Below are 20,681 nucleotides of genomic sequence, written 5' to 3'. Positions count from 1 at the left end.
GACTATTTGCATTGACCCCTCCCTCCCTCCCCCTCATTTTACTTCTACCTACATGTACATATTACCTCAAATACCTCAACTAACCTGTGCCCCCGCACATTGATGCTGTACCCCCTGTATATAGCCTCGTTACTGTTATTTTATTGTTGCTCATTAATTATTTGTAAAACTGCATTGTTGGTTAAGGGTTGTAAGTAGCATTTCACTCTAAGGTCTGTTTTATTCGGCGCATGTGACAAATAATATTTGATTTGATTTGTTATTTGTACCAATTTGGTCAACCTAGCAAATGTGCCAATTTAATTGCTTAATGTTTTTTCCCATGTTCACTCCACCAGTACAGATTGCAATCATTGTTATCACCATTTACATGTTTATTTATGCAATTCTTGTCATGCCAGGCACACATCCAGGCTCCATTTTAATGGGCCATTATTAGAGCTGGCAAAGGCGCAGATCAAACAAGCCAAATAAACACCCACAAATCCATTTCAGCAATGCTCGCTTTGTGGCAATTATTTCATCACTTTGAGTTCAATTCAGACTTTGATACTGTGTCTGAATAGAATTGCAATAGCATGATGCTGAAATGGCTATTTATCATTTGTTTGGGGATTGTTGAAAATCCTGACATTTTGGATATGTCCCCTGAAAGCTTTATGTACAGTTCATGAACTCTGTTCATAGTTCCCTTTGATATGGCCATTGTGTGGGTGTGTTTGGTTTCACTATCCTTGTGGAGACCAGAACTCCTCACAAGGATAGTAAAACAAGGAAAATTTGGGACTTCTTGCCATCCTTCCCCAAAAGGAAAAAGGCTATTTAAGGCTTAGGAGTTAGGTTTAGGGTTACAATTAGGGTTAGGGTTAGAATTAGGGTTAGGGGGTAAGTTTAGCATTAGGAGTTTGGGTCTGGTTTAGGATTAGGGGTTAGGGGTTAGTGAAAATAGGATTTTGAGTGGGAGTCAATTGTTTGGTAGTGTGTATGTGTGTAAGAGAGAGAGAGAGTACTGCAGTAATGGCTCATATAATGACCAAAATGTAATAGAATTCCAACATTGTAGCTGGTCCGCACTCAAAAAGGAGATTCAAGGTTTCTTTTTAGTATTCATTTAATTTAGGGGTAGGTAGATGGACAAACGTTTTGGCCTGTTTCATATGTTTGATGTGCTGTGTATGTGTCTGCATCTGAGAGAGAGAGAGAGAGAGAGAGAGAGAGAGAGAGAGAGAGAGAGAGAGTAATTTAAGTTTTACACATTCAAATTGTCAAATTGTTACTTGGTGTATTGGGGGAATGGATATTTTATCAAACTGAGGATGCAAGGGTTAAGTTACAGGGAACCATTATTTTCTCTTATAGACACACCCATCTTTATTACTGACTGTGAAAGAGTAGGACAACCTTGACATTCCCCCACACACGCTGTATGTCGCCTCCGGGAGATGGTCATTTTCCTCTCCATGCGAATAGGAGGAGCCCTCAGTTTTACCCGACTGTGTCACTAACGAAGAGGACAAGCCCAGGTGCTGAGGAGAGGGAAAGAGCGATAGGGGTGGTGTGGTTTCTGCAGGTAAACACTAGTAATCCCGAGCACAGAGAGGCAAGTGCGGAGTTTAGCCCACACCCAGCACGCTTGCGGACACCGTACGGATCCACCTGTGTTGTTGTATCTTCAATTTTCAGCAACCCGCGGGTGGGAAGCAGCCAATGCCAATGCGCTCTCGACTGTGGACCATGTTCGCAGGTCAGAGGATGCGTAAAAATGCGTAGTAACTGGAATAGCAGGTGCTGGAAGAAGGGCGTCCGACTGTCAACACGTCTAAACTGTGCGCATAGCGCCGAGCGCTGATGTTCAAACCATGGAGAAACAAGCTCTTGCAACGGCTCTTAGCTTGTCCATGAGCGTTATCTCTTTACTCTTGTTGGTCACCGCTATCTTCACCGACCATTGGTACGAGACAGACACCAGAAGGCATAAGGAGAACTGCGACAAGTATGGGTCGGATTCTAACGACCAGAAAAACAGGGAGATGCCTATATACCACTTGCCTCTTGTGGACAACGGCAACTCCAAACGGAACGTGGCGCTTATGAAGCCGATTCACGTCGGGAGTAGAGAGGAGGAATTACTTGAGAACTGGAGGGCGATACTGGGGATGGGGATTCTTGAGACGGAATGTGGGCGTCCGTTGTTCTCCACATATTCTGGACTCTGGAGAAAATGCTACTTTCAAGGCATGGACCGGGATATCGATAAACTCATATCAAAGGGTAAGTTTTAATGTGCACACTAAAAAGTGGGAGAAAAGAAAAACAGTTGTCAAATTTGCTGTCTGTAATCCGTGACTATAGGCAATGACTGTTTTGCATCCCTTTAATCGAGGTAGCTCCATCTGTGGTGATGATTCTGCATACGTGCATTGCGTCAAAACAAGGTTTATGACGGCTCTTACACAAGGGCTCATGATTATACACGCCCAAACTAATTTCCAGGAACATTAATTGCTATTTCAAACTCATGACCAATGCTTGCTTTAGTAGGCTATTATGATTTCTATAATTGTCGCATCATTATGAGGGTGCTGGGAAATTATAGCCTAATGATTTAGGTTATTAATAGGCTAATTTATGAGTTACATTTTTACATTTTTTTTCCCTCTAATTTTCCCACAGTGGTAATCGTTGTAGACAGGCCTTGGAAATGTTTGTTTATGTTGTTATCCGAGTCAAATAGAGCCATCTATAGGGCTACAAAAGCCAAAGTGTTGATTGACTACACTTAGAAAAAAATATTCCAAATGGTTATTTGTCTGTAGCCATAGGAGAACACTTTTTGATTCCAGTTAAACCCTTTTTGGTTCCAGGAAGAACCATTTTGGGTTCCATGTTAAACCCTCTGTGGAAAGGGTTTTACATGGAACCAAAAAATTGTTTTACTTGGAAGCAAAAGGGTTCTACCTGGAAGGGACAGCCTAAGAACCCTTTTAGGTGTTAGATATCACCTTTTTTTTTACCCACAAAGAACCCCCTTTGAAGCCATTTTTTATTCTACAGGGAAAAGTGTTCAATATGGAATCCTACAGGGTTCTTAAGAACCTTCTCAATGGAAAAAAAGGGATCTGAAAGGTTTATTTGATTGAAAGTGTTCTACCTACAACCATAAAGGGATCTCCTTCAGGGAAACGCCAGAATAAAACATTTTCTATAACTGAATTTATGCCCAATGTGCTGAAGTTCAAGGTCCTACAAAGTCTTTTTAAGGTTGAAACTCAAAAAGTCGATCGGGATGAAATGATAACTTTTCCGCGCGGTGTCCAGTCCATCAAGATTAATGTCGCCCTGATTAAGCCAACGGTTAAATGTCACCGGAACTCACTTGCCACCTTGCATTTAAAACAGCTGAGGTGTCATGTGAAGGACCTCGAGCTTCAACACCTACCGTTTGATTTCTGTCAATATGGATTTAATTTGATACCTGCTTCAACCTGTGAAGAAATGTGCCCATACACTCTTAGAAAATAGCGTTCCAAAAGTGTTCTTTGCGGAAGGTTAGGGTTCTACCAAGAACCGTTTTGATCAGAAGAACCCTTTTTGGAAGACATGATTCTTTGTAAGGCGACGGTTTCTAACCTAGAACTTTTAATATCCTAAGAACCGTTTTTGGAAGAAACGGTTATTTGATGATTGGAAGGCAAGAAGGATTCTTTGGAAGGCATGAAGAGTTCTACATAGAACCATATATACAGTGCATTAGGAAAGTATTCAGATCCCTTGACCTTTAACACATTTTTTTGTTACAGCCTTATTTTAAAATGAAATAGTTTTTTCCCCTCATCAATCTACACACAATACCCCATAACGACAAAGCAAAAACAGGTTTTTAGACATTTTTGCAAAATACCATTTACTTTTTAGTATTTTGGTGAAGAACCTTTGTCAGAGATTACAGCCTCGAGGCTTCTTAGAAATGACGCTACAAGCTTGGCACACCTGTATTTGGGGAGTTTCTCCCATTCTTCTCTGAAGATCCTCTCAAGCTCTGTCTGGTTGGATTGGGAGCATCGCTGCACAGCTATTTCCAGGTGTCTCCAGAGATGTTCAATCGGGTTCAAGTCCGGGCTCTGGCTGGGCCACTCAAGGACATTCAGAGACATGTCCCGAAGTCACTCCTGCGTTGTCTTGGCTGTGTGCTTAGGGTCGTTGTCCTGTTGGAATATAAACCTTCACCCCAGTGTGAGGTCCTGAGCGCTATGGAGCTAGTTTTCATCAAGGATCTCTCTGTACTTTGCTTTGTTCATCTTTCCCTCGATCCTGACTAGTCTCCCAGTCCCTGCCACTGAAAAACATCCCCACATCATGATGCTGCCACCACCATGCTTCACCATAGGGACTGTACCAGGTTTCCTCCAGATGTGACGCCTGGCATTCAGGCCAAAGAGTTCAATCTTGGTTTCATCAGACCAGATAATCTTGTTTCTCATGGTCTGAGAGTCCTTTAGGTGCCTTTTTGGCAAACTTCAAGCGGGCTATCATGTGCCTTTTACTGAGGAGTGGCTTCCATCTGGCCACTCTACCATAAAGGCCTGATTGGTGGAGTGCTGCAGAGATGATTGTCCTTCTGGAAGGTTCTCCCATCTCCAGACAGGAACTCTGGAGCTCTGTCAGAGTGATCATCAGGGTTCTTGGTCACCTCGCTGACTAAGGCCCTTCTCCCCCGATTGCTCAGTTTGGCTAGGCGGCCAGCTCTAGGAAGAGTCTTGGTGGTTCCAAACTTCTTCCATTTAAGAATGATGTAGGCCATTGTGTTCTTGGGAACCTTCAATGCTGCAGATTTTTTTTGTGTACCCTTTCCCAGATCTGTGCCTCGACACAATCCTGTCTTGGACCTCTACAGACAATTCATTTGACCTCATGGCTTGGTTTTTGATCTGACATGCACTGTCAACTGCAGGACCTTATATAGACAGGTGTGTAACTTTCCAAATCATGTCCAGTCAATTGAATTTACCACAGGTGGGCTTCAGATGTATCTCACTGATCATCCCTAAAGCCAACACCTCATTTGGCCGCCTCTCGTTCCAGTTCTCTGCTGCCTGTGATTGGAACGAATTGCAAAAATCGCTGAAGTTGGAGACTTTTATCTCCCTCACCAACTTCAAACATCTGCTATCTGAGCAGCTAACCGATCGCTGCAGCTGTACATAGTCTATTGGTAAATAGCCCACCCATCTTCACCTACCTCATCCCCATACTGTTTTTATTTATTTATTTTTCTGCTCTTTTGCACACCAATATCTCTACCTGTACATAACCATCTGATCATTTATCACTCCAGTGTTAATCTGCATAATTGTAATTATTTGCCTACCTTCTCATGCCTTTTGCACACAATGTATATAGACTCCCCCTTTTTTTCTACTGTGTTATTGACTTGTTAATTGTTTACTCCATGTGTAACTCTGTGTTGTCTGTTCACACTGCTATGCCTTATCTTGGCCAGGTCGCAGTTGCAAATGAGAACTTGTTCTCAACTAGCCTACCTGGTTAAATAAAGGTGAAATAAAAAAATAAAAAAGTCAAGTTGTAGATACATCTCAAGGATGGTCAATGGAAACAGGATGCACCTGAGCAAAATTTCGAGTCTCATAGCAAAGGGGCTGAATACTTACACTACCATTCAAAAGTTTGCGGTCACTTAGAAATGTCCTTATTTTTAAAAGAAAAGCAATTTGTTTGTCCATTAAAATAACATCAAATTGACCGGAAATACAGTGTAGACATAGTTAATGCTTTAAATTACTATTGTAGCTGGAAACAGGATATTTTTTATGTAATATCTATGTAGGCATACAGAGGCCCATTATCAGCAACCATCATTCCTGTGCATTTGTGGGTTCAATTACTGGCTCAAAATGGCCAGAAACAAGTAACTTTCTTCTGAAACTCATCAGTCTATTCTTGTTCTGAGAAATTAAGGCTATTCCATGTGAGATTTTGCCAAGAAAATGAAGATCTCGTACAACGCAGTGTACTACTCACCTCACGGAACAGCGCAAACTGGCCCTAACCAGAATAGAAAGAGGAGTGGGAGGCTCCAGTGCACAGCTGAGCAAGAGGACAAGTACATTAGAGTGTCTAGTTTGAGAAACAGACACCTCACAAGTCCTCAACTGGCAGCTTCATTAAATAGTACCCTCAAAAAAAACAGTCTCAATGTCAACAGTGAAGAGGCAACTCCGGGATGCTGGCCGCCTAGGCAGTTTCTCTGTCCAGTGTCTGTGTTCTTTTGCCCATCTTAATATTTTATTTTTACTGGCCAGTCTGAGATCTGGATTTTTCTCCGGAGGTGCGATCTAGAACCTAAAAGGGTTTTTCGGCTGTCCCCATAGGAGAAACCTTTGAAGAACCCTTTTGGGTTCCAGGTAGGACCTTTTTGGGTTCCCTTTTTGGTTCTACCTGGAACCAAAAAGGGTTCTACACAGGCTCCCGGTGTCCGGCCTGGAGCGTGAAGTCACACACTCTGCTGGTTGGCTACTGCGTAGCAACCTAGTGGTGCCAAAAGCCCTTTTCTGGAAATCTATTGGATATAAGAGCAACGTCAACTTACCAACATTACAACCAGGAATACGACTTTCTCGAAGCGGTTCCTCAAACCAAAACAACGGCGCCGCAGACGGAGCGGTCTTCTGGTCAGGCTCCGTAGACGGGCACATCATTTACCGCTCCCGAGTATACTGCTCGCCAATGTCCAGTCTCTTGACAACAAGGTAGATGAAATTCGAGCAAGGGTTGCCTTCCAGAGAGACATCAGAGATTGTAACATTCTCTGTTTCACGGAAACATGGCTCATATGTTATCAGAGTCGATACAGCCACCCGGTTTCTTCACGCATCGCGCCGACAGAAACAAGCATCTCTCTGGTAAGAAGAAGGGCGGGGGTGTATGCCTTATGATTAACGAGTCGTGGTGTGATCACAACAACATACAAGAACTCAAGTCCTTTTGTTCACCTGACCTAGAATTCCTTACAATCAAATGCTGACCGCATTATCTACCAAGAGAATTCTCTTCGATTATAATCACAGCCGTGTATATCCCCCCCCCTCCCCCCAAGCAGACACCTGGACGGCCCTGAAATAACTTCATTGGATTCTATGTAAACTGGAAACCATATATCCTGAGGCTGTATTTATTGTAGCTGGGGATTTTATCAAAGCTAATCTGAAAACAAGGCTCCCTAAATTTTATCAGCATATCGAATGCGCGACCAGGACTGGCAGCATTCTGGATCATTGCTACTCTAACTTCTGTGATGCATACAAAGCCCTCCCTCGCCCTCCTTTCGGGAAATCTGACCACGACTCCATTTTGTTGCTCCCAGCCTATAGACAGAAACTAAAACAGGAAATGCCCGTGCTCAGGTCTGTTCATCGCTGGTTCGAAGTTTGCTTCGATCACAGGGACTGGGATATGTTCCGGATAGCCTCAGACAACAACATTGATGTATACGCTGATTCAGTGAGCAAGTTTATTAGCAAGTGCATCGGTGATGTTGTACCCACGGTGACTATTAAAACCTTCCCCAACCAGAAACCGTGGATTGATGGCAGCATTCGCGCAAAACTGAAAGCGTGAACCACTGCTTTTAATCATGGCAAGGCAACCAGGAACATGACCGAATACAAACAGTGTAGCTACTCCCTCTGCAAGGCAATCAAACAAGCAAAGAGTCAGCATAGAGACAAAGTAGAGTCGCAATTCAACGGCTCAGACACTCAGTGCCTTGCGAAAGTATTCGGCCCCCTTGAACTTTGTGACCTTTTGCCACATTTCAGGCTTCAAACATAAAGATATAAAACTGTATTTTTTTGTGAAGAATCAACAACAAGTGGGACACAATCATGAAGTGGAACGACATTTATTGGATATTTCAAACTTTTTTAACAAATCAAAAACTGAAAAATTGGGCGTGCAAAATTATTCAGCCCCTTTACTTTCAGTGCAGCAAACTCTCTCCAGAAGTTCAGTGAGGATCTCTGAATGATCCAATGTTGACCTAAATGACTAATGATGATAAATACAATCCACCTGTGTGTAATCAAGTCTCCGTATAAATGCACCTGCACTGTGATAGTCTCAGAGGTCCGTTAAAAGCGCAGAGAGCATCATGAAGAACAAGGAACACACCAGGCAGGTCCGAGATACTGTTGTGAAGAAGTTTAAAGCCGGATTTGGATACAAAAATATTTCCCAAGCTTTAAACATCCCAAGGAGCACTGTGCAAGCGATAATATTGAAATGGAAGGAGTATCAGACCACTGCAAATCTACCAAGACCTGGCCGTCCCTCTAAACTTTCAGCTCATACAAGGAGAAGACTGATCAGAGATGCAGCCAAGAGGCCCATGATCACTCTGGATGAACTGCAGAGATCTACAGCTGAGGTGGGAGACTCTGTCCATAGGACAACAATCAGTCGTATATTGCACAAATCTGGCCTTTATGGAAAAGTGGCAAGAAGAACGCCATTTCTTAAAGATATCCATAAAAAGTGTCGTTTAAAGTTTGCCACAAGCCACCTGGGAGACACACCAAACATGTGGAAGAAGGTGCTCTGGTCAGATTAAACCAAAATTGAACTTTTTGGCAACAATGCAAAACGTTATGTTTGGCGTAAAAGCAACACAGCTGAACACACCATCCCCACTGTCAAACATGGTGGTGGCAGCATCATGGTTTGGGCCTGCTTTTCTTCAGCAGGGACAGGGAAGATGGTTAAAATTGATGGGAAGATGGATGGAGCCAAATACAGGACCATTCTGGAAGAAAACCTGATGGAGTCTGCAAAAGACCTGAGACTGGGACGGAGATTTGTCTTCCAACAAGACAATGATCCAAAACATAAAGCAAAATCTACAATGGAATGGTTCAAAAATAAACATATCCAGGTGTTAGAATGGCCAAGTCAAAGTCCAGACCTGAATCCAATCGAGAATCTGTGGAAAGAACTGAAAACTGCTGTTCACAAATGCTCTCCATCCAACCTCACTGAGCTCGAGCTGTTTTGCAAGGAGGAATGGGAAAAAATTTCCGTCTCTCGATGTGCAAAACTGATAGAGACATACCCCAAGCGACTTACAGCTGTAATCGCAGCAAAAGGTGGCGCTACAAAGTATTAACTTAAGGGGGCTGAATAATTTTGCACGCCCAATTTTTCAGTTTTTGATTTGTTAAAAAAGTTTGAAATATCCAATAAATGTCGTTCCACTTCATGATTGTGTCCCACTTGTTGTTGATTCTTCACAAAAAATACAGTTTTATATCTTTATGTTTGAAGCCTGAAATGTGGCAAAAGGTCGCAAAGTTCAAGGGGGCTGAATACTTTTGCAAGGCACTGTATGTGGCAGGGTCTACAGTCCAATCAACGGATTACAAAAAGAAAACTAGCCGCGTCGCTGACACCGACGTCTTCCTCCCAGACAAATTAAACAACTTCTTTGCTCGCTTTGAAAACAATTCAGTGCCACTGACATGGCCCGCTACCAAAACCTGCAGGCTCTCCTTCACTGCGGCCAACGTGAGTAAAACATTTAAACATGTTAACCCTTGCAAGGCTGCCGGCCCAGACGGCATCCCTAGCTGCGTCCTCAGTGCATGTGCAGACCAGCTGGCTGATGTGTTTACGGACATATTCAATCAATCAGACAAATCTGTCGTTCTGCCCCTGAACAGGCAGTTAACCCACTGTTCCTAGGCCGTCATTGAAAATAAGAATTTGTTCTTAACTGACTTGCCTAGTTAAATAAAGGTTAAAAAAATAATAATAAATTAAAATCCCTATCCCAGTCTGCTGTTCCCACATGCTTCAAGAGGGCCACCATTTTTCCTGTTCCCAAGAAAGCTAAGGTAACTGAGCTACACGACTATCGCCCAGTAGCACTCACTTCCGTCATCATGAAGTGCTTTGAGAGACTAGTCAAGGATCATATCACCTCCACCCTACCTGACACCCTAGACCCACTCCAATTTGCTTACCGCCCCAATATGTCCACAGATGACGCAATTGCAATCACACTGCACACTGCCCTAACCCATCTGGACAAGAGGAATACCTATGTAAGAATGCTGTTCATCGATTAGAGCTCAGCATTTAACACCATAGTTCCCTCCAAACACGTCATTAACGATCACTGACATAAAGCTGTTATGACATTAAAAGTTAAATTAAACTTTTATACAGTACATGATTATAAACCATTATAATATGGCATTATGCCATATACATCTTATGGTAACTTCAAGTAAAGACCTGTAAGTAGGGCAACGATTTTACATAACAAAAGTCATACGTGCTAATGTTAAAACGTAGAGCTTTTTAGTAATCCATTCTCTCTACAGGTATTGCGGACCGATGCACAACTGTCAAGTACCATTTCTCTCAGCCTATTCGGCTTCGAAACATCCCGCTCAACCTGACGAGAACCATTCAGCAAGATGAATGGCATCTCTTACGTATGTATTGCAGTCCCAGAACCATCAGCAGTAAAACCGCTAGCATGGCTAGCTGTTTTTTATAGAGAGAAATAGTAATGGTGTCTTTTTTTAGGAACTAAAGGAGGCTAACTGCAACATGGCTCGTTGGCCAAAGCCTATGGGGAACTGTAAGAGATCTTATACGTTTCGTTCTATGAGATAATCTTCCTCAGCTAACGTCACTTTGTGAATTTTGAAGCATTTATGTAATCAAAACAAGCACATATAGCACATAAATACTTTAGAATTCATAAAGGTCATGTAAACTGACTGATATTATCTCATAGAACAAAACATATAAGATTTCCTAAGCATGTGTTTACTTCAGATCTTATTTTCAGAGTTTATCCTATAATCCCATTCTTTCCCCATTCATTTCCTCCATAGCAATGCCCAACGAACCAGAGGTAGAAAATGCTAGCTCATTTCCGGTTTGGTCTGAGCCAAAAGTCTCTTGAACAATGGTTAGATGGACTTGGTGTGGTGTGAGAAGTTTGATTCCAGGTGCCCTACAACTGATCTATGTCGGTGTCTGCGGTGGGATAGTCTGACGTCTGTCATGCGTAGTGTTAGGGTCCTTTAAGATGAGCTTTTCCAGGTAGTGGTTGGTGCAAAAAAACATAGCGACCCTCACTTTCATCTTACGGCTTTGGGGCAAATTTCTACCACCATCTTTGCTCAAACAATACCATTGTATCCCTACCCATATTATTTCCATTATTTATTGGGGAAATGTTTTACTGTTACTTGCTCTTCCCATCCCTTGTATTATGTGTTTTTTTTTTATAAATAGTTACATGTTTTGTATGTGTGTTTTTTAAGTCTGTTTTTCAGTGCTTCGTACAGTACTGTAGACTAAAGGTTCTGAACATGTCTGTTGTGTCTAGGTTTGATAATGAAATAACAGTGGAAGTCCATAATGAAATAACAGTGGAAGTCCAAATCCCAGTGCTCCATATTCATTTGGCTTCATGCTGTGGAACCTTCAGAACCATCAGACAACCATAGTGATCTCTTCAGAGAACCATGATCTGTAATAAAGCTAATACTGTACCCACATGCTGAATATGTTAAGCTAACCTTTCGAAGCTAGCATTCCTACTCCAGTGTCCGACCCCTGATGATCGGATTACTACATGGTTATAGAAAATGTTCACGGGGAGGAAGTAAATGTCAGCTTGTAAAAGAAAAACATATGAACTCCACACAGTCTTATTATTACTGCACAACTAGTCTGAGGAAGAACATTCATCAAAGTCAAAATGTGATTGGTTTTCTTTGTCTGCCTGCCACCTTTAGACAGTGTTTGCATCCGAAATGGCACCCTATTCCCTATTAAGTGCACTACTTTTGCGTGCACAGCTGTTCCCTATTAAGTGCATAGGGTGTTATTTGGGACGTTGCCAGTGTTTTTCCTGTTCGAGTTTGATCCTGTGTTAGGATACTGCAACTCGATCTGACAAATGTATGAGATGCAGAGTAGGCCTACATTTGTGGGGGGGGGGGGGGGAGGGGGAGTATACTATCGGATATGTGATTTATGATCAATGTGTCATAATGTTGCTACAGTATAGTTGCAGGAATTGAATATTTCCATTAACATATCCCGCTATAACACTGTTGTGTGTTGAGTGACATAATGCTTGCCATAACGTGTACTGAAAAACAAGGCACAATGCTGTCACGATGCATTACGGAAATCATTCAAATTCACCTATTTTTAACAGTCGTTGCTGGCCATTTTACGTTATGACAGGCGTCATGTCATTCTTATGACAGGGTTGTAACAAATGTAGGACAGGCGAGACGAAATGCAAAGTATTACCTAATAAAAACAAATGTTTCCCGTGGTTGTTTGGAGACTGTTGAGGGGTAGCATGAGCGGGTTTACTAGGGGGTGGTTGTCATGGAAATGTTGGTGTGTGCGTGTGTGCTAATGTTTTCACTTGTGTGTGTGTGTACGCTTTGTGTTTTTCTGTGTGTGTGTGTGTGTGTGCTTATGTGTATGCTGGTGTCTGTATCTTTGTGTACTTGCTTGTGTGTGTGTGCTATGTTTATATGTGTGTGTGTGTGTGTCTCAGATCTGCGGCGAATCACGGCGGGGTTCCTTGGGATGGCGGCCGCCGTTTTGCTGTGTGGCAGCATTGTGGCCACAGTGGGCTTCTTTTGGGAGGAGAGCCTCACCCAGCACGTCTCCGGCCTGCTCTTCCTCATGGCAGGTACAAAGCCTGCCAACTACCAACACCCTACCTCTCCTATGTGTGTGTGTGTTAGAGAGAGAAAGAGAGAGATATAGAGAGAGAGACAGCGATATAGAGAGAGTGTGTGCTTCTCTTTCCCTTTCATTGTTGGTTTCAACTTTTGTCTCTCTGTGCCTCTTTTACAACAGCTCTATATCTCTATCTTTAGTTTTCTCCCCCTTTGTCTCTCTCTCGCTCGCTCGCTCGCTCTCTCCCTCTCCCTCTCTCCCTCTCCCTCTCTTTGTCTCGTCCAAATCTTCCTCACAACTGTTCATCAAACACATACAGTAGCAGAATTTGTAAATGCCTAATGGATACAGATGCATTCGTAAAACCTTACAGACAGGTGTTAATATGCATAATAAAACATGCGATAGCCATTCATAATAGCTCATCGCTACAAACAGGAGACTACTTCAATGGTTGTATGCAAACATTCCTTTAACATACAGTGCCTTGCGAAAGTATTCGGCCCCCTTGAACTTTGCGACCTTTTGCCACATTTCAGGCTTCAAACATAAAGATATAAAACTGTATTTTTTTGTGAAGAATCAACAACAAGTGGGACACAATCATGAAGTGGAACGACATTTATTGGATATTTCAAACTTTTTTAACAAATCAAAAACTGAAAAATTGGGCGTGCAAAATTATTCAGCCCCTTTACTTTCAGTGCAGCAAACTCTCTCCAGAAGTTCAGTGAGGATCTCTGAATGATCCAATGTTGACCTAAATGACTAATGATGATAAATACAATCCACCTGTGTATAATCAAGTCTCCGTATAAATGCACCTGCACTGTGATAGTCTCAGAGGTCCGTTAAAAGCGCAGAGAGCATCATGAAGAACAAGGAACACACCAGGCAGGTCCGAGATACTGTTGTGAAGAAGTTTAAAGCCGGGTTTGGATACAAAAAGATTTCCCAAGCTTTAAACATCCCAAGGAGCACTGTGCAAGCGATAATATTGAAATGGAAGGAGTATCAGATCACTGCAAATCTACCAAGACCTGGCCGTCCCTCTAAACTTTCAGCTCATACAAGGAGAAGACTGATCAGAGATGCAGCCAAGAGGCCCATGATCACTCTGGATGAACTGCAGAGATCTACAGCTGAGGTGGGAGACTCTGTCCATAGGACAACAATCAGTCGTATATTGCACAAATCTGGCCTTTATGGAAGAGTGGCAAGAAGAAAGCCATTTCTTAAAGATATCCATAAAAAGTGTAGTTTAAAGTTTGCCACAAGCCACCTGGGAAACACACCAAACATGTGGAAGAAGGTGCTCTGGTCAGATGAAACCAAAATTGAACTTTTTGGCAACAATGCAAAACGTTATGTTTGGCGTAAAAGCAACACAGCTCATCACCCTGAACACACCATACCCACTGTCAAACATGGTGGTGGCAGCATCATGGTTTGGGCCTGCTTTTCTTCAGCAGGGACAGGGAAGATGGTTAAAATTTATGGGAAGATGGATGGAGCCAAATACAGGACCATTCTGGAAAAAACCTGATGGAGTCTGCAAAAGACCTGAGACTGGGACGTAGATTTGTCTTCCAACAAGACAATGATCCAAAACATAAAGCAAAATCTACAATGGAATGGTTAAAAAATAAACATATCCAGGTGTTAGAATGGCCAAGTCAAAGTCCAGACCTGAATCCAATCGAGAATCTGTGGAAAGAACTGAAAACTGCTGTTCACAAATGCTCTCCATCCAACCTCACTGAGCTCGAGCTGTTTTGCAAGGAGGAATGGGAAAAAATGTCAGTCTCCCGATGTGCAAAACTGATAGAGACATACCCCAAGTGACTTACAGCTGTAATCGCAGCAAAAGGTGGCGCTACAAAGTATTAACTTAAGGGGGCTGAATAATTTTGCACGCCCAATTTTTCAGTTTTTGATTTGTTAAAAAAGTTTGAAATATCCAATAAATGTCGTTCCACTTCATGATTGTGTCCCACTTGTTGTTGATTCTTCCCAAAAAAATACAGTTTTATATCTTTATGTTTGAAGCCTGAAATGTGGCAAAAGGTCGCAAAGTTCAAGGGGGCCGAATACTTTCGCAAGGCACTGTATGTATAACATTACACAATAGGGCGGCTCATTTTTCATTTCAGTTGAGTTTTAGATTTCCTTTCAACTTGTGTTTTTTTGTTTGTTTATTGATGTTATACTCATGAATTGTCATTCCATGCAGATAGTTATTAAAGTGGCAATTCGGGATTGGTACATCCATTTTTAGACTTTTTAATGAATAATATATAGCCATTGATTCTGGAAGAATATAACTTATAAATGTCTCCTAATTTTACTTCAACTGTCTAGCCTGTCCTTTGTTGTTATTTGAATCCTGTATGACCTCTTTGATAAAAATCTTGGAGCAAAAAAATTGTCCCCTCCAGGGATCTTCTGCACCATCTCCTTGTGCACCTACGCCGCCAGCGTCTCCTACGACCTCTCCCGGAACCCACCCTTCATCTATGGACTGCCCGGCGACGTGGACCATGGTTACGGCTGGTCCATCTTCTGCGCCTGGGTCAGCCTGGGACTTACCGTGGCATCGGGCTGCCTCTGCACCACCTACCCCTTCTTCAGCCAAACCAAAGCCCTGCACTCCAAAACCGCCCGGGAGTCCTCGGTATGAGCGTTATGAGCAGTGTGAGAGAATTGTGCGCCCCCTGTAGATTTGGAGGATGAATTGTTGGTGTGGACATTTTGTTGCTGACTGAAGACCAATATAAAAGGAGATGTTTTATTTGTACAAAACCAGAGATGAAACATAGTTTCCACAGTGAGATATGGGAATCTTGTTGGTCTTTTTTGTGGACTCTCGCCATCCTTTATCGAGGTGTTATGGAAGGTGCAGCTGTTATTATGTGTTATGTGTGTGTTTGTATGTGCACACAGGCAAACTCACACATACATATGGACCTACACATGTGTACACAACCACACACACAGTCTCTCTCTCTCTCTCTCTCTCTAAGATATGGAGAACAATATGAGAGTGAATAACATGAAACGATGCAAATACCCACACAGGCATACCACACACATAAAACATGTGTGTATATATTAGCATATATACGAAAAAGGCAGAATTCTTATGGGTGGTTTGGTAAGATTGAATCAAATGGACATTGTATAAAACTACTAGTATCACTTTAAAAGCAAGAACCCTCCTGTTTTTCAGATGTAAGCGATATATTTTCTAAACTCTTAAGTACAAAACTCTAAACTGATAGCATGTGTAATGCCCCCTATCTTATGTTCAGAACCTTTGATTGTGCATTCATTGGGGTTTCACATCTTTGTTCTCCATTAAATACCATGAGCACATTTTGGTTAGTCACCAATACATCAGATAATGATCGGCTCACCATGTAGTCATTTTAACTACTATTTTCAGTTGTTGTTCTTTTCAATCACTTTTGTGCAATTTTCACTAGTATGTGGTACATTTTCACGACAAGCACAACAATCAAAACAGATCATCACAACCGTCCCTGTTTCAAAACTCACATTTGTAATTGACTGAGAAAAACAAACAAAAAAAGTCACATGTTCACTGCACCAAATCACTTTTTTGGGGGGGGTTACATAATCAATTTAAGTGTCTGCTTTAAGTGTCTGCAAAATGCAATATTCACGTTACTTTTGATATGAGTTTCTTGTCATTTGTTAACAATACAATTATCTATCACTTAATCAAACTGCTCAAAACTGCTAACTACTGAGCCACAAGTATGTACTGCCTAGTTAACGTATATAGTTTGATAACTGTTGAACACTGTAAATGTCTATATTTTTTACCTAAATGGAGCAATTTGACATCAATTTATGTTGGAAGTTAAAAGCATATGGATGTGACTGTAAATACTACATCATCATTCTCCATCAGCCAGTGTGCTCCAATAGGACAAAAGGGAAAGAATCCCTATGTGCTACAATTTGGGATTATAGTGTTGTGCACCACGCACTGCTGAAACAACTTGGTTGTGCACTGCTGATACACATTTCAAAACTGTTCTTTTTGAAGTGCTGAATAGAAAGAATACTAGATGGTAAATATATATTTTCCATACAGTATTTGACTCTAACTTGACATACCATTTTTTTTAAACAATTTGTATCCAATGGCAGGTTGTGAGCACGTTGAGAAATATGTCAGTTTAACGGTTTCATCATCCGTATACAGCACACGTGTAGGACAAATCATCAGAAATAGGGGTATTGTAAAGCAGTTGGCTACTGTAAAAACGTAGTACGGGTGTTGTGTGCTATTTCTGCCGCATGCAACATTGTGAAAGATCACCCTTTTCTACGTGACTTGTCAACTAATACAGTATCGCCTGTCGCTCTGCTTGAAATTCGTTGGCTTACAATGTACAAATGAAATTCAGATGATGAGTGAAATATATTATTATACACAATACAGGTATTTCAACACTACACTATCAAATCAAATTTATTTATATAGCCCTTCGTACATCAGCTGATATCTCAAAGTGCTGTACAGAAACCCAGCCTAAAACCCCAAACAGCAAGCAATGCAGGTGTAGAAGCACGGTGGCTAGGAAAAACTCCCTAGAAAGGCCAAAACCTAGGAAGAAACCTAGAGAGGAACCAGGCTATGTGGGGTGGCCAGTCCTCTTCTGGCTGTGCCGGGTGGAGATTATAACAGAACATGGCCAAGATGTTCAAATGTTCATAAATGACCAGCATGGTCGAATAATAATAAGGCAGAACAGTTGAAACTGGAGCAGCAGCACGGTCAGGTGGACTGGGGACAGCAAGGAGTCATCATGTCAGGTAGTCCAGGGGCATGGTCTTAGGACTCAGGTCCTCCGAGAGAGAGAAAGAAAGAGAGAAGGAGAGAATTAGAGAACGCACACTTAGATTCACACAGGACACCGATTAGGACAGGAGAAGTACTCCAGATATAACAAACTGACCCTAGCCCCCCGACACATAAACTACTGCAGCATAAATACTGGAGGCTGAGACAGGAGGGGTCAGGAGACACTGTGGCCCCATCCGAGGACACCCCCGGACAGGGCCAAACAGGAAGGATATATCATCAGGAAGGACTATCATTCCAAATGGTAGCACACAGAGTGACTCTTTCCATTTGGTCCTATTGGAGCATACTGGCTGATGGAGAATGGTGTAGTATTTACAGTCACATCCATATAGGATTTGGATTTACCTTACAACAGAAATTGATGTCAAACTGATACATTTATGAGGTAAAAAATATAGAAATGTACAGTGTTCAGCAGTTATGGAACTGTATACGTAAAGTAGGCATTACATCATTTTGCTTCAGCAGATTTATTAAGTGATAGATAATTGTATTCTTTAACAAATTATAAGAAAATCATATAAAAAAATAAAGGGAATATTGCATTTTGAAAAGCAGGTACTTAGATTGACTATATATCCAAATTGAAAGAGTGATTTGATTCAGTAACTTTGTGAATTTGTTTGTTGTATCCAGTCAATTGAAAATGTGCTTAGAGTTTTGAAACATGAGCCATTTTGATGATCTGTTTAGATTTTTGTGCTTGTTGTGAAAATGTACCACATACTTGTGAAAATTGCACCCAAAGAGAGAGATTTTTTTTTTATCCACAGCCTATGACATTCCGACGGATTATATTGGTAATTTTAGTTGTGGCAATCAAATTGTAATTTTTTTTTAGTGAACCCATTAACCAGTCCCTTCCCAAACAGATAAGGCATAATCACTAATAATTTCAAAATGTGTGCCAGACTGTGAGAAGAATACTGACAATGATAGACGAAGGACTACAGGGATTGTTGCTTACAAAGTTGAGGAAAGTCATTTTTCTAACTCGTGGACACAAATGGTGCACGATTCAACATTGGAATGTGAAAACAGTAGAAACTGGATGAGATAATGTTGACACACCGCTTGAATGGATGTAAGAATTTTGTGTTGGGACTTCATCACACATGTTCTGAGCAGCCAACAGTGAGGGGTGGGCCCTGAAAGTTACATGCTGCCCCATGGAATGGCCAGCTTTCGCAACAACTCTATCTGACCTGGAAGACTTGTAGGGACCTTGAATGGCTTGTGGGGACATTAAATGGCTTGTGTGGACCTTGCAGGTTATGTATGTTCAACTCAGCATGCTGTGTCAGAAGCAGAGCAGCAATTCTGAGATGGTACATTGAGCTTCAAGTCTTCTATATTGACATTTAAATCGAGCTGTAAATAAAATATGATCAACAAGAACGTGTCTAAAGAGTTTATGACATGACTTATGTTGAGCTTTGTCTCTGTGTGTTACCTGTGTTACAAAGGCCTGCATGATGCCGTTATAATGCACTTTCAAGACCCCCTTATAATGTTATATCATAATGATCCTTCATGCACTCATGACAAAGTATTGTCAGCATACCATTGTAGCACATCAGAGCATGGTTAAACTACTAGAACCAAGAGGTCTTGAGCAGTATTGCCATAATCGTCTATGTTGGGAGCTGGGAACGGCACTGTGTGCAACGCTGTTCAGTGTCCAAGGAGCTGAAATCAGCAATCAGCTGTCTTCTATTTTTACCTCAAATTGCAGTACTGTCCATGGTTCTGAAACATTATTTACGTGTGCACTGTTATAATTGCACGATGTAGGATTAGCACAGGTTAGATATAAGCGCTTTAATTTTACCTGCTGCTTTCTCAATAGTCACCACATCAGGCTCAAGATCACTCAAGATTACTTTGAAATGTCCGAAGGATGATGGCAAATGCCTTCAAAACCGCCCACTAGGGGCGGTGGGCTTGGGTTTTGCTAGGGCGTTGTGGACGGGGGTGGCAGATGGACGTAATCTCATGACTCCGGATCTGAAGGTTGCATGTTTAATCCCAGTGGAACACACTCATTTCTTTATCGTTTTCCGTATTCCAAACACTTAATTTAACAATTCGTAATGAATGCCTAAACTTAATGTTTTGACCTTATCGAAAACTTTAACCCTTAACTTCTGACTTTTGGAGCAACTTCAAAATTTGAGGTTTGGAGAAACAGAATGATGCTGAGAAGGAGGAGATGGTTTTATTTGTCCGCTAATACAGATCTATTAAAAGCACAGTGCACTACTTTTGTTGGGAATCCCACCCCCCCCCCAAAAAAATAAAAAATAAATATTACAACATTTCTTCCGATTTTTCAGGGGGTACTGATGGTGCACCTCTACTTCCCGCGGCTATGCATTCAGACCAGCATTTCTGATTTAACTTTCATAAACTACATTAGTAGAAAGTGGACTGGTTTGACCTGTAGGCCTATGACAAACACTCTAAATAGTCAAATTAATTATCTTCCCATAGCCTTTCAAATCAAGACGTCCATTTGTTAAAGACACTCTCCAGCTATTTTTTTTGAACTTCCCCCATTGAAAAACGATATTCCGAGTGTATATATACAGTAAAGTACCGGCACGTAAGGGTGAATTAAACATACTTGAGCAAAATAGTGTTTTTCAGAAGAAATAAAATGTATTCAAGGAGTTGGTCTCTCTGATTGGTGCACTCAGATGTCATCAGCATTCCCCTTTGATTGCTGAAACAATAGAGGACAAAATGCCCACCCATCTACTTGTGCCATGTCATGAGGAGATCTGCACCAGCTACTGAAATGCACCTTTCGTTAAGTAAATCAGGTGATAACTGAGGTGCTAGGGAGGCTGGAGAGGGGCTTTAAGAAATAGTGTAAATTCAACTAGCTTGTAAAATCTAAATACTAGTCTCTATTCTCAGGTGAGAACAACCCGACTACAGCTCCATCTCTTGACTCCAAAGTCATAGCCACTTACCGTGCTGGAACTGCTGACCAGCGCAAGGCCACAGTCCTCTGGGAGTAAATCCAGAAACCCCT

The 20,681-nt window shown here is 41.7% G+C and overlaps 1 protein-coding gene across 1 annotated transcript; it reads left to right on the top strand.

The window, feature by feature from the left end:
• Window positions 1-1,383: 1,383 nt before the first annotated feature.
• LOC139369662 (transmembrane protein 178a) lies at window positions 1,384-17,981 on the top strand. Its single transcript, XM_071108927.1, has 4 exons — window positions 1,384-2,271; window positions 10,398-10,511; window positions 12,614-12,751; window positions 15,180-17,981. The coding sequence occupies exons 1-4, from the start codon at window positions 1,860-1,862 to the stop codon at window positions 15,419-15,421; spliced, it is 906 nt and encodes a 301-aa protein (XP_070965028.1). The 5' UTR covers window positions 1,384-1,859; the 3' UTR covers window positions 15,422-17,981.
• The last annotated feature ends 2,700 nt before the right edge of the window (window positions 17,982-20,681 follow it).

The sequence above is a fragment of the Oncorhynchus clarkii genome, chromosome 17 (assembly GCF_045791955.1).
Source record: "Oncorhynchus clarkii lewisi isolate Uvic-CL-2024 chromosome 17, UVic_Ocla_1.0, whole genome shotgun sequence".
Lineage (NCBI taxonomy): Eukaryota > Metazoa > Chordata > Actinopteri > Salmoniformes > Salmonidae > Oncorhynchus > Oncorhynchus clarkii.
This window is presented reverse-complemented; position numbering and strand designations above follow the sequence as displayed.

What these genes read in the sequence shown, in the direction of transcription:
- LOC139369662 (XM_071108927.1), top strand. Translation starts at nt 1,860, where the DNA reads ATGGAGAAACAAGCTCTTGCAACGGCTCTTAGCTTGTCCATGAGCGTT. An exon ending in AGATGAATGGCATCTCTTAC is followed by an intron (nt 10,512 to 12,613) that starts GTATGTATTGCA and finishes TGTGTGTCTCAG; the next exon opens with ATCTGCGGCGAATCACGGCG. An exon ending in CCTGCTCTTCCTCATGGCAG is followed by an intron (nt 12,752 to 15,179) that starts GTACAAAGCCTG and finishes TGTCCCCTCCAG; the next exon opens with GGATCTTCTGCACCATCTCC.